The sequence below is a fragment of the Epargyreus clarus genome, unplaced genomic scaffold (assembly GCF_041222505.1).
Source record: "Epargyreus clarus isolate Ecla_fem2 unplaced genomic scaffold, WU_Ecla_fem_2.2 ptg000002l, whole genome shotgun sequence".
NCBI classification, from domain to species: Eukaryota; Metazoa; Arthropoda; class Insecta; order Lepidoptera; family Hesperiidae; genus Epargyreus; species Epargyreus clarus.
Genome location: NW_027332210.1, coordinates 3,674,515 through 3,687,516, shown reverse-complemented (window position 1 = coordinate 3,687,516; position 13,002 = coordinate 3,674,515). Strand labels below are relative to the sequence as shown.

Below are 13,002 nucleotides of genomic sequence, written 5' to 3'. Positions count from 1 at the left end.
CCTTACGTTACACATGTGTCAGACGTTACGTTACAGACGTCATTAAAATAGATCGACGATTATGTTTTACGATAACAGTAGATTTTGTTGCTTTTATCACTTTTAACGTGTTTCCTATAAAAAATATTGTTAAAGTATAATACAACCCGTTATAAACTCATGTAGGGCATAACTGGATAGAGTTATACATCAGAATCGTGTCTCATAAGTAATCTGCTAAATGTGAAGAAAGTCGTCTTTATTAAACATTTTTTTTTTAATATAGGAGTAGCAGACGAGCATGCAGCCCACCTGATGGTAAGTGGCTACTGCCTCCCATGGACATTTGTAATCAACCCCAGATAGGATTAAATATTCCTACCTGAGGTCGGCCACAGATGCGCCGCTACCCGTGAGGACTATGCTGGAACGCCTCGGAAAAGTCTGTCTCCCTTACCACACCTTATTAGGTAAAAATAGATGTGGCGGTGGTGCCGCCGGAGTCGAACCACAGAGGGTTCTACCACCTTCATATTATATTTTAATACAATTTTGTCATCACCAGGCCCGCAACGCAGCGCTGTACCGGATAAAGGATGGTCCCGTAGTGCCAGCGCCGAGACCTCAAATCAGGCCTCCTGCTGGCCTCGCCTGCGGCAGGTGTGCACCGCTGTCCAGAGTGAGTACCTTGAATTAAACAGGTAGAGTCCGCGCCAAACTGCTAGTCCGCTCCGAATATAGAAACGAGTCGCGTCGCAATTGCTAATTGTAAATATTATCGGGACGAAGACAGCGCGCCCCATATTAACACACGCGATTCAAATATGAGGCTTATTCATCTGGAGGCACGGCAGTGCCTCCGCCAAGTCGAGCCAAAGCCAAAAAAAGCGGCACGGCCGTAGCATACTTTTCTCGAAGCAATTCGGCCCATTTTCGACCCCCTGTAACTTCGTTGCATATGAAGCTAGAAGCTTGAATTTTCAGGAGCCAAGCAAGCATTGTGTAGACACGGTATATTTCAAATTTCATTAAATTTGAACCAGTAGTTTAAGAATTACAAGTAGTCAAAGTTCGTAATTTTGTCACTCACTCACTGACTGACTGACCGATCATCAAAACTTTAAGGCACTTCTAGCAGACATAGAAGGTTGAAATTGAGAATACAATTAGTGTTTAGTATATAACTCATGGGAAAACTAAAATATTTTGCAATTTCTGTCCAGTTATCTAGATACACCAACTACATTAAATAACTTTGTATCCTATATAAGTTATATAGGATGACAAAGTTACATTTGCCGTTAATGAATCTGTGTTTCTGTCCGCGAAATGTAAGAGTAGTAGGGGAGCCGATGATGTTAAATGGGTAGAAACTCGAGCGCCGATAGGTCCTATACGATTGTGTAGATTACACGTTAGAGTGAAGAAAAGGTTGTGTGATATTTTTCGATTCACCGTGGGAATAGTGTCTAGATGATTCGAAAGATGTTAAAAGCAGAGTCAGACATACTCAAGGCGCGGCAGGTTAGTGATAGAGTATATATCTCTGATGCCGGAAATATGTTTATCTGCTGGTTTGGGATAGTCATACGAGAGGTAAAAATGGAAAAAAAAGTAACCAGCGCATTAGATTTTCAAAGGGGATATGAAGCTACCTCAGATGAGTCGCCCATTCGAAAAACTGACGATTCGATTCGAAAGACTGTCAGTGACTCTTCGAAGATTATTATACAGGATAAGATTATTATACAGGAAATTCCAACTGATGTTTTACTTATCATAACCCTTCATCTGACGATTTAGTGGAGGGGTTTTCTATACTGACGATTTGAAAAAAAAATAGAATGAGAATGTATGAAGAATAATGTATTTTCCATAAAATTTGCCTTTTCCTTTAGTTTGTTATACACCATTACTTTCCAGGGATCCAAGCTAATAAATGGCGCTATCAGATAGTGCATATTTTCTAGCATTATTTCCTTTATATTAAAAAAATTACCGCACTCGAGTATGTCCAGGTATAGATTTTTTTGCAACCTTATTACTCCCTAACGCCGCCCTCAAATCATCAGATTATAAATTTATTGTTTTCAGAATGTAATTAAGCTACTATAGATAATACATTTTTTTATTAATAGTCTGATGGACTTCCCTGGTTGAACCCCCCAAATGGATAGTTTAAGATACTCTATAGGATGTAAGGTATCTCCCATATCTTAATCTGCCGCGTTCGAGTCACTCTCGAAATCCCGTCTTGGGCTCCCCTACTATTATAGGCGACGTCAATTGTTTTTATTCTCGAGACAAAAGACGTTTTCAATTCCAACTTCAATTTAAATTCAATTCAAATAATGGGTGAAGTGCGAATCGAACTCGTACACTGAGGGTTCCGTACCACAAAAACATTTGTTTATTTTATTTTTATTTTTACTAATTGATATTATAGCAGCCATATAATGCATTGTGAACATTTCAACTGTAACATCTATTACGGTTCAATAGATAAAATGAAAAACGCCAAAAAATAGCAGGTCCTTATATATTTGTCCCTGTAGTTCCTGGACTAAAAAAGGGCTTCGATATCCCGTGCCTGTCGTAAAAAGCGACTAAAAGGGGGCTTCCGGAGTTGGGAGTGGCAAGAGGGAGCTCGAACCGTCCAATAAGTGTCCGCGGGAAGGACGGCGGTATGTGTAGTCGCATACCGTCGTGAACAAAGTGTTTGAAGGTGATAGAACCCTTTGTGGTTCGACTCCGGTGGCACCAACGCCACACCTATTTCTACCTAATAACAGCAGTGTTAGGAGTTGCTGTGTTCCGGTTGAAGGGTGTGGTAAGGGAGACCGACTTTTCCGAGGCGTTTCAGCTTAGTCCTCAGGGGTAGCGGCGCATCCGTGGCCGACCTCAGGTAGGAATATTTTATCTTATCTGGGGTTGATTACAGATGTCCATGGGCGGCAGTAGCCACTTACCATCAGGTGGACTGCATGCTCGTCTGCTACTCTTACATTATAAAAAAAAAAAAAAACACCGGATAGTTTAGGAGGAGCGAAAACTGTTCTCCCAACGCAGAGCTCGATCGAGGCATCGCGCTTAGAGGACTTCGGTTGCGTTCAGTCGGAGATCCCGGAGTTCTCCGACAAACGTTGAGGACGGCCACCGAAGGATTTTAGTGCGGCTAAAGTCCCACATAACCCGGCGTCACTCCCACGTCGTTGAGTACCTTTTGAAGGTTTCCTCCTCTTCATAAAGAAAAAGAAGGTCTTTGTATGGCAACTCTCCTTTATTTGAAAGTTTTTCTTTTTACTTTTATTACTTGTTGTTAAAGCGGCCACCATTATAAATATGCCGTAAAAAAATTTAAGTTTCTATCTATTAAGGATCCAGAAATAGAGCTCTATGTCAGACAGACAAACGGACAGCTTAGAAATAGGGTTCCGTTTTTACTCTTTGGGTATGGAACCCTAAAAAGTTATATAATATCAAAAACATTCCGAATTTCTGACAAATGTCATAAGAAGAAAACTAGATGTTACGGCTAATGTGCCTAAATCAGTTAAAACGCAGATTAGCTTGTCCATTACCTAAAGTACAAAACGAAGATTGTATCAATTTTTACCCCTTGACGTCGACCCATGCATGCTATGATGCGTCGTCGTGTCATGAATTTACGACAAACTTTGTATATTTTCACGAAACAATATCGCTTTGCGGCACGATGTCGCTATGTATCACACTACGTCGTCGTGTCGTAAAAAGGCATGTGTTTTAGTCCTAAGAACAAGTCTGAAAAGATGTTTCAAATTTTAACTACATAGTTAATCTGCATATTTTCTAGCTAATCTTAAGACTGCCTAGTTAATGTGTATGCTAACGTATTCTACAATCTAACGGCAACATACACAAAATACAATAACTGTCGTGAGGTAAAGCAACTGTCACCGTATTATAAAATAATAATAAGTTTGTTTCCAAGGAAACAAGTGTTTAGGCAAATTTCGGCCTTATTGCGCATAAATAAATGTCTATGAAAATAAGCTTACATATAAAAATTTACAATGTTCACAATGGAAAATCCCTAATAACTTCTAAAAGGATTACCCTAATTACACAATTCCTTTTGCCCTATCCGTTTTAGACCTAAACCTACCAAATGGCATTAAAGACAAACCAATATATATACGAACAAAAAATCATGTTTTCAACTTACGTAATATTAGGTACCTAACATTTCAACGCAATATTACAAAAATTTAGTTATATTCATTTCAAGTGATTCGAAATAGGAAACTGTTATATAAATCGAGCTTAGATAGCCACTTTATAACATATTCTTGCCATGATCACCAAAAATATCAGCTCCTAGTGGCTTGATAATTGATAGCTATAAAAAAAACGAAAATCCACAGTTTAATGTTGAATTTAAACAACCGTCCATTGCACAATTAGGGTATTTTTTTGCTCCATTGCTTGCACAAAACAGTTACAAATGCGTGTAAAAATGAACTGACGAGTCGAGTCGAGTCCCCCCGAGATAACTAGTCGGTAAGTGGTGTCTATGTGTGCGTTACTCCAGCCCACTTTGTATGAAGATTGACTTCTGTTAGTTTTTATTTTGTGGTAATACCTACCCGGAAAAAACGTGGAAACTATTATAAGAAACCTTTTTAATATAAATTATTTGTAATCTATAATAGCTATATATAAAATTATATTGTACGGTGAGTTAAGTTTTAAATAGAAGTGAATAAAAATATAGTCTAGCTGAAAATATGTATTATTAATATACTCTGCAAATAATAATTCTAAAAATAACTACAGTTGAATGCAAAAGACAAATGCAGACTAATAATTTTAGTATGAATTTGTTAGCGGTGAGTAAACTTATTGAAAAAGGATTTACTGTTAATTTCTTGAAAAACGGTTGCACTATTAGTAACTCTATGGATAACATCATCGCAACTGGCCACAACGTACATGGTATATATAAATTTAAACAATTTGTCAAATCACCGATATGATATTTGACAATGTCAAATAAATATTGGCATAGAAGACTAGCCCATATTAATCCGGAATATAAGAATATTATGACCGGGCTTGATGATGTGAACATTACGACGGATATGACGACTAGTAAGAAACCATTTCCAAACCTCTGAACGCGAACGAACGATATACTGGAGATCGTACATACAGATTCATGTGGTCCCATGGAAGCTACTTCACTCAACGGTTCAAGGTACATGTTATTATTTATCGACTATTATTCACGAATGACACATGTTTATTTTCTCAAATATAAGAGTGAGTATTTACGAAATTTCAAAAATATAAAGTGTTGAAATGGGAACTAGCAAGTCGAACAAATGTAGGTATGAGATCAGATGGATGAACGAAATTTTGTAATAGAGCTTTCAATATTTTCTTATCAACAAATGGAATTCTACATCAGAAGGCGATGCTATATACCCCTAAACAAATTGTTGTGGTTGAAACAGCTAACAGAACTATTATTGTAAATGCGAGAAGTTTAAAACGAATGTTATCATTATTAAATAAACATTTCATTTAATTTCATTTCAGAAGTCAGAAGTATATTATAAATTGAACCGAATTTGAGCAAGAGCAGTAAATACTGTGGTTTATATAAAAAACCGGAGTCCGACGAAGTCAGTGAAAGATTACCAATGATTTTTGTCGGATATTCAGAAGAAAGTAAGGGATGTCGATTATTTAATACGAAGACACGTTAAATCACTATAAATAAATAAATAAATAAATCACAATCAGTAGAGATGTTTTTTCCTGAGGACAATGGGAATAATTTCAGTTGTCAAAATAGTAACTTTTTTTGATTTAATTTATTGTCATGTTCGAATGAAAGTGATGATGAATGGCAAGATTATTTACATAACTACAAAGACTAACTACAAAAATTTAATTGGCTTTAAAAAATCTGTTGTTGAGATTCAACTAGTAGAAGGTACCGGAAAGGAAAAGAGTAGAAATATCTACAAAAAGGAATGAGATGCCATCAAAAACAATGCTTGTAAAAAGATCCAAGTCTCGCCATTCAGTTCTTCTACCGTAAAAAGTTTTGAGATCTATGTAAAACCAAGCCGGTAAATGTATGCAGTCCCTACTTAAGGGACCTTCTGTCTTAAGGTATTATCTCACTATCTAACCTAACAACATCTCATGGGACCATACCAATATTAAAAATCTTTTATGTTCTAAATAAATCGACGTGGCAATCGTACTAATGTTACCTGTGTGATGCGATATGATAAGATGAAAACACAATGTGACTTGCAGTACGATTGCCACGTTAATTTATTTAGAACATAAAAGATTTTTAATATTGGTATGGTCCCATGAGATGTTGTTAGGTTAGATAGTGAGATAATACCTTAAGACAGAAGGTCCCTTAAGTAGGGACTGCATACATTTACCGGCTTGGTTTTACATAGATCTCAAAACTTTTTACGGTAGAAGAACTGAATGGCGAGACTTGGATCTTTTTACAAGCATTGTTTTTGATGGCATACATCTTTGCGATGCCGCACAAACGTGCGTCGTAAAAATCACGACATAGTTAACCATTTTTGATTCATAGTCTGTTGGTGTTTTTTTTAAAGCGATTTTCATTATTAGTGATGGAAATAAATTGATAGAATTAATATTTTCATCATGTAAGTATTACTAGTATTGTAATATTATGTAAAAGTCTGTTTTAAATGTTTCAATTGCTCGATTTGGTCAAATATTCGTAATTATTATCTTTGCACAAACACGAATATGTACGCTCAGCTGTTTTTGTGCTATTATTACTTTTAATTAATAATGACTTTGTAAAATATCGGACATCGACTACTTGGCTAAATTAGTGACATATACTTTACAATCAGATAAACATATGACACCGACTAATGAATGTATCAAATACATTTTAAATTTATTATTTGTACATTTATTAATTATATTCGCTTATAGGATAAGATAAATATGAATCAAGTGACGTTTTTGTACCGTTGGAGGTTTTCGGCCGTAAAAAACACATACACATACACATGTCATGCCGATAAAAAAGTAATTGTTATTTGTAATGGAAAATTATCTTGTGTTTTTTGTCGTATACATGTATCATGATCATGATATGTAGATAATCCCAAGTGTAATTCGGTCAAAGGGCCGTTTCTTTGTATAATCCGCCAAGTAATTCTGTGAATATGCACGAATGTTTGATTTGCGCTGAAACACCCCTACATAAAATGGAGCAAAATTGTGGTACATCCGAATACTAGTATTATTAAGTTTATTTTCATACCCTTATCCTCGTCAATTCGTCTGTGCCTCAACGTTGCATTAAGGCTACATTTTGTGATAACCATAAACTTTTTTGTTAATGTCCTAGCAGCCTTTTAATAAGAAGTTCATTACATTACCTGCTATTGTTGTTAATATTTCTCACTATGCCCTGACAAACCAATGTTTCTCAAAGTGCGCGATAACGCTGGGGGCGTGGACGTTGAATGGTCCAAAGAAAATAGGGAGATATTGAACCAGTTTAGGGGCGACTGATTTGTGTTTTGGTGAATAAATCTATTTTGAAATTCCTCATTATTCCGGGCAGAAGTAGGACCTTCTTTTTCCTGACTTGTGTTAAAGTCAGATTATTGTTACAGAAACTTATGTTTTTTTCACAGCCCTTTAGAGGCACTAGAAAAAATGAATGTAGGCGAAAGATGAAATAGGTTTGAGAACCGCTGTATTAAACAATTCAGGTCCGTGACCAGCGAAGCTTAAAAAGAGCTAGTGTCAGTTTCAACCTTTAGCATGTTTATTCTGGAATAAATCAGGTTTTCAAGGGCAGTACCTTGAGTTCTTCAAACCTGAGGTAAAGTAGACGAAGATACTAATAGTGGGACAAAAAAGAGAAGTCTTTTGTCACATTAGACCAAATTAGTCTACCGTGAGTTCACAAGAGGGGGAGTTTCAATTTAATTTTAATTTAATTTAATCTTGAGCAGGATCCCAATCTAATAGTACTAACTTTTGAAATAGACAACTTCATCATCAAACTTCTATTGCTGGGTTAGATACGGATGTTTTTTTTAAAATGAGAGAGTTATACCACATTCGCATGTGCCGATTGGTAGAGTTCACATATTTGAGATATAAGATATTGTCTTTGTATAGAGATTCAGTATTCATTACGATGCTACAGGTATAGCAATAGTAATATATAGTACGAGCATGTAGCATGTATATTTCATTCGTATTATGCATATAACATCGAAAATCTATGGGTGCTTGGCGGAGCTGAACCCTGGACCATCCGCTTAGGAGGCCAAAACTCATACCATGACTTGAAAAATAGAAATCGTCATATCATTCTGTGCTATACAACGTACAGCATATGTGTACATATTCAATGACCTAGAATATAAAATTCCTTATTACACCGAAGGCATAGGAAGCGGTGACGGGGTTCATCGACCTCGTCTAATGAAGGTGGCATTCATTGTCCATTATTTACTCGGCAATATCTGAACGAAGGTCAATGCTGTAGTTTATCGACCGCTCGCTATAACGATATTAACAGATATAACGATACAGTTAGATATCGCGGTCGCTGGTGGTTATGTCATCGATAAAATACATATCTATAAGCTATCGTTGTTATGAGCGAAACTATTTTGTGGGTAATGCTTTATCAATAGTAATAGTTCGTGATGGCCTAGTTGATAAAATAGTTCATATTCTCTAATTCGTTGTCATAATTAGTTTATCTGAATGTCTATTATTATATTTTGACATAAAAATAGGAAATTTCGATAGTTTGACGACACTAGATAAAGATTTGCAAGATAAGAAAGCAGCATTTGCGAATGTTAATTTTTCGTTATTAAGTCTTTACAATTGATTGTTCCATGGAATGCTATGACTGGTCTCTGACAACGGCTTCTAGCTCAATACTATTGCATACATGAAGTTTCTTTTGAAAATACTTCCAATAGTATTTTCCCAATTGAAAATATTGTGAAATTACATTAAAATATATTTATTTCGTCGACTTAATCTATTTCGTTTATTCATCGCTCTTCGTTCTTAGGGTTCCGTTACCAAAGGGTAAAAAGGGAACCGTATTACTGAGACTCCGCTATCTGTCCGTCGGTCACAGGGCTCTATTTCTGGAACCATAATAGATGATACTTAAAATTCTCACAGAATATGTGGGACGGAACCCCTCAAGTGCGAGTTCAACTTGCATTTGACCAATTATTTAATAAAGGTGTTCCTTTTACTATTTCTATTTCTGTAACATATATTGTACTATACAAATTGTATGTATATTATCTTTCTCGGCGTATTATTTTTAAAAAACATATATACGAAATTATGTTATGCAATATCTAGCTATATATACAAAAAAAAAATTAACAAAAAAATAAAACCGACTTCTATGTCACTACAAAGTAAAAAATAATTGAAATAAATGTTAGTTTAATACATATTTCTGAAGTTGGCGCTCAATATATTTCGTTTGATAATGGCGTAAACAGCGTGTCTTATATGAGAAACAACTAACTACCCCCTGTGAAACTAGCCGCATATAATGGTGTATGAATCATGTCGATCGGTCGCGGCATCGTGAAAAAATCGCCGAACAAACATAAAAAAAAAATTATATACGGTCGAATTGAGTAACCTCCTCCTTTTTGGAAGTCGGTTAAAAAGGAATGTTTGTCTGTATATCCTTTATAGACTTGTAAACTATGCATTTGATCATGTTTTGTAAAGTTGTAGTGCATGAGCCCACGAAGTCTTCTGAATTGGCATGACACATTTTCGACAGATGGCGCCACTGTCAATTCAATTAAGGTACAAATTTTCCGTTATTTGTACGTATGTGATGTTATTCTTTTTTAAAACGCGCGGGCGAAGTCGCGGTCTCTACTGTATTGCTATAAAAAATCCACAAACATCATCGCCATATTTCTCAAAGTCAGCAAATATATTATGCAACATGCTACACAAAATACCGATTATTTATCGACTCAACCACCGATCTGACTCATTCATCGACTGTAAAATATTTAATCGAAACAGCTGTTATATGTATATTATCTGTTATATAATTGTAAGCGATACATGCTTCGAACTCAATACCAGTTAGCCGATTTGGAAGTTGTTGGTCCAGTTTTATTGTTGTTATTTATGTTGTAGATATCGGACGGGCAAGTTTCATTGAGTCATTTTTGTTGTATATAAAACAACATATTTAAGTTTCGCTTTCAAAATCATGTAACTTTAACACTTACAAAATAATCGATTGGATTTGCCAAGTAAGTCGAAACTGCTCCCTGAGGGTTCCGTACCACTAAAACTTTTTGTTTTTTTATTAATTTCCAGTATTTGTTATTATATCAGCCATTGGGCTGCTATATAAGTACTTCAAAAAGTACGTACACTGACAAACGGGCAGACAGCAGACTCTTAGTAATAAGGTTCCGTTTTTATCCTTTGGGTATGGAACCCTAAAAAATATGTGACCATAATTTGCAATAAAATATTCATAGATTTTTATCTTACTGATATTGAAATAAACAACTTTTTAGGAGGCTAATCTAAATGAATGCGCATTTTCATTATCTTTATCCGGAGATAAAATTGGAATACAACAAAAAATGACGTAGATATAATCTATATTTTTCACGATTGTTTTATTTTACATAATGAAAACGAACATGAGGTTCATAGACCCCAAACAATACTTAATGTTGATTTATTAAAATTTGCAAAACATTCATGTGTTACAAATTACAATACGAAATTTCATAGCTAAGTTGGTAAGATCTTCAGTAATTCTAGTACCGTTATACAGCCGCCTATGCGAATCGCAATTTCGTACAATGAACCCACTCGGATCCCACACACAAGTAACTTGGTGCTTAAAGCTTATTTAGAGATTTTAAATTATGTTATGAAGTATGGTAATCGGTGAGTCAGTCAGTAATATGAACATTGGGAGGACCATTGTAGTTTTAATAAATTTAAACAAGTCACTGATGACGTTAAAGAAATAAGTTGGACTTTAATCTCAGCATGTTATCTTAAATCTAAGCATACTTTGCTATTGGCTATTATTTGTAGTTACCTACCAGTTTTTAATTCTCGAAGCAAACTACTATGCATGAGTATTTTTTAATCTAATTTAAGTTTTTAACCAACGGTGTGCTCGGCTATTTATTTTCTAACAATATTTGCATTTGTTGCCCTAACAATATATGCATTTGTTTTATTAGTTATTTTTATGTATCACCCACCACAAAACATTTCTTCCTCAGCAAGGGTTAACTGGTAGAGAATGCCACTAGGCATTACGTTCGCCCTTTGTAACAAATAGGTTTACAATAAAGTTTAAATAAATAAAAAAAAATGTGAGCCGTCACGGGACGTCTGGCAGATGTGAAACATCGACATTATTTTGTAAAAGTAATATGCAGAAAACAACATTTGTGATAGGAACTAAATATGTCATAATGATAAAATAAAATATTACGATTTTTTTCCAGATAACGATGACTATTTATTGAATAAACATTTATTTTCATTAAATACAAAAAATTACGAATTTATTTCAAATCGTGACTACTTAATTCGTTTAATCGTGACTTCGGTAATAGTTATTGCGCATGGCTACGCGTCGCCACACCGTACACACTACTGCATATAGACTGTATATGTATACACTATCGTATAGCGTGGCGACGCGTCGCCACGCCAGAAATCGGTTATACGTGCGGCTATAGATGTTTCACATCAATAATAAATAAACAAAACAATTTCCAGTTCCAAAAACAAACATTATTCTTAAGCCCGTTATCACGGTCTTCCAATACTCATGAGTATTGTAGCATTCATGAGAATCTACCGTATCAAATTTAAATTTTTTTTTGCTAATTTTACAAACCACTTTTGACACAAATGCAATATTACGTAATTTTATGGTAACGGCTGTTGGCCATTAACATTTGCAAATGCATGCATAACATAGACTACGTGGTTGGTTATTCGGCCCTGGATCACCTCTCATCAATACTCGCTCGACCCTGCTTTTATTGGTCTCGTAGAGCCATTCGGTACTTCCTTGTAATTATGCATCATGGTAACCTTACTCTTGGAACGCATTTTGTAATTCCAATGTATTGTTTCTCTATTTACTGGTTACTTCTGCAAATGAGTCATTTAATTTAGTTTTTTCTCTATTTGAATTCAATACAATACTTGTATCTTTTAAGATTATGGAATCATTGTCCTACTTTATAATTTATGTAAACAACATCAAATCACCAACTAGACAATATCCAAGTGTAGCCCTATACACAGATATCTGTTCAGGAGAATTGTTTGTGCAGTGTCTATTTTCAATGTTGTTGTTCATTTTTGTTGTCAAAATTGGATCTTTGGTATCATCTATATTAATACCTACCTCTTTATCGAGCGTTATGGTTAGTATTTATTACTTATGGCTTATTTTACTTTTACACAAATCAAACAATCATTGCTATATAATTTTGTATTCCTTCCAAATTAAAAAAATGGGCTTCATTTATTTCCTAGATCATTTGACCGATATTTCTAGTGTTTCCTAGGTCTGTCCTTATTCGTCTAATTTCCTCCTATTCTTATTCCTCTAAATTCCTCATTCCTACCATTCTCTGGTTCTGTGATACGCGTACGTACGATACGAGCGAACACATCAAAGTAAGCTACTTAACCGTAGTGAATGATGTGTTCATCGTTGTTTCAATGGAGTGTCAATTGACAAGGGCGGGTCGCGGTCGCTCGTCTGTATTCCGAGCTCGGAGCGTCCGGTGGACACCTTGGCGTGGCGGTTGTAGCTGTTCAGGTGTTGCTTTTCCTCTACGATGTCTATAGATGATATGTCTATCTGTTGTAGAATGATTCTCATTGTGAAATTAAGTTTCTTTTTTTGGTCGGTTAGGGTTTTTCTGT

At 35.4% G+C, this 13,002-nt stretch overlaps 1 protein-coding gene across 1 annotated transcript in view; it reads left to right on the top strand.

Moving 5' to 3' along the window:
• Window positions 1-13,002, top strand: part of mino (glycerol-3-phosphate acyltransferase mino) — a 61,118-nt gene that overhangs the window by 20,214 nt on the left and 27,902 nt on the right. The window contains exon 4 of the mRNA XM_073078190.1: window positions 545-658. Coding sequence (XP_072934291.1) covers window positions 545-658 — 114 coding nt within the window. The remainder of the gene's footprint in view (window positions 1-544; window positions 659-13,002) is intronic.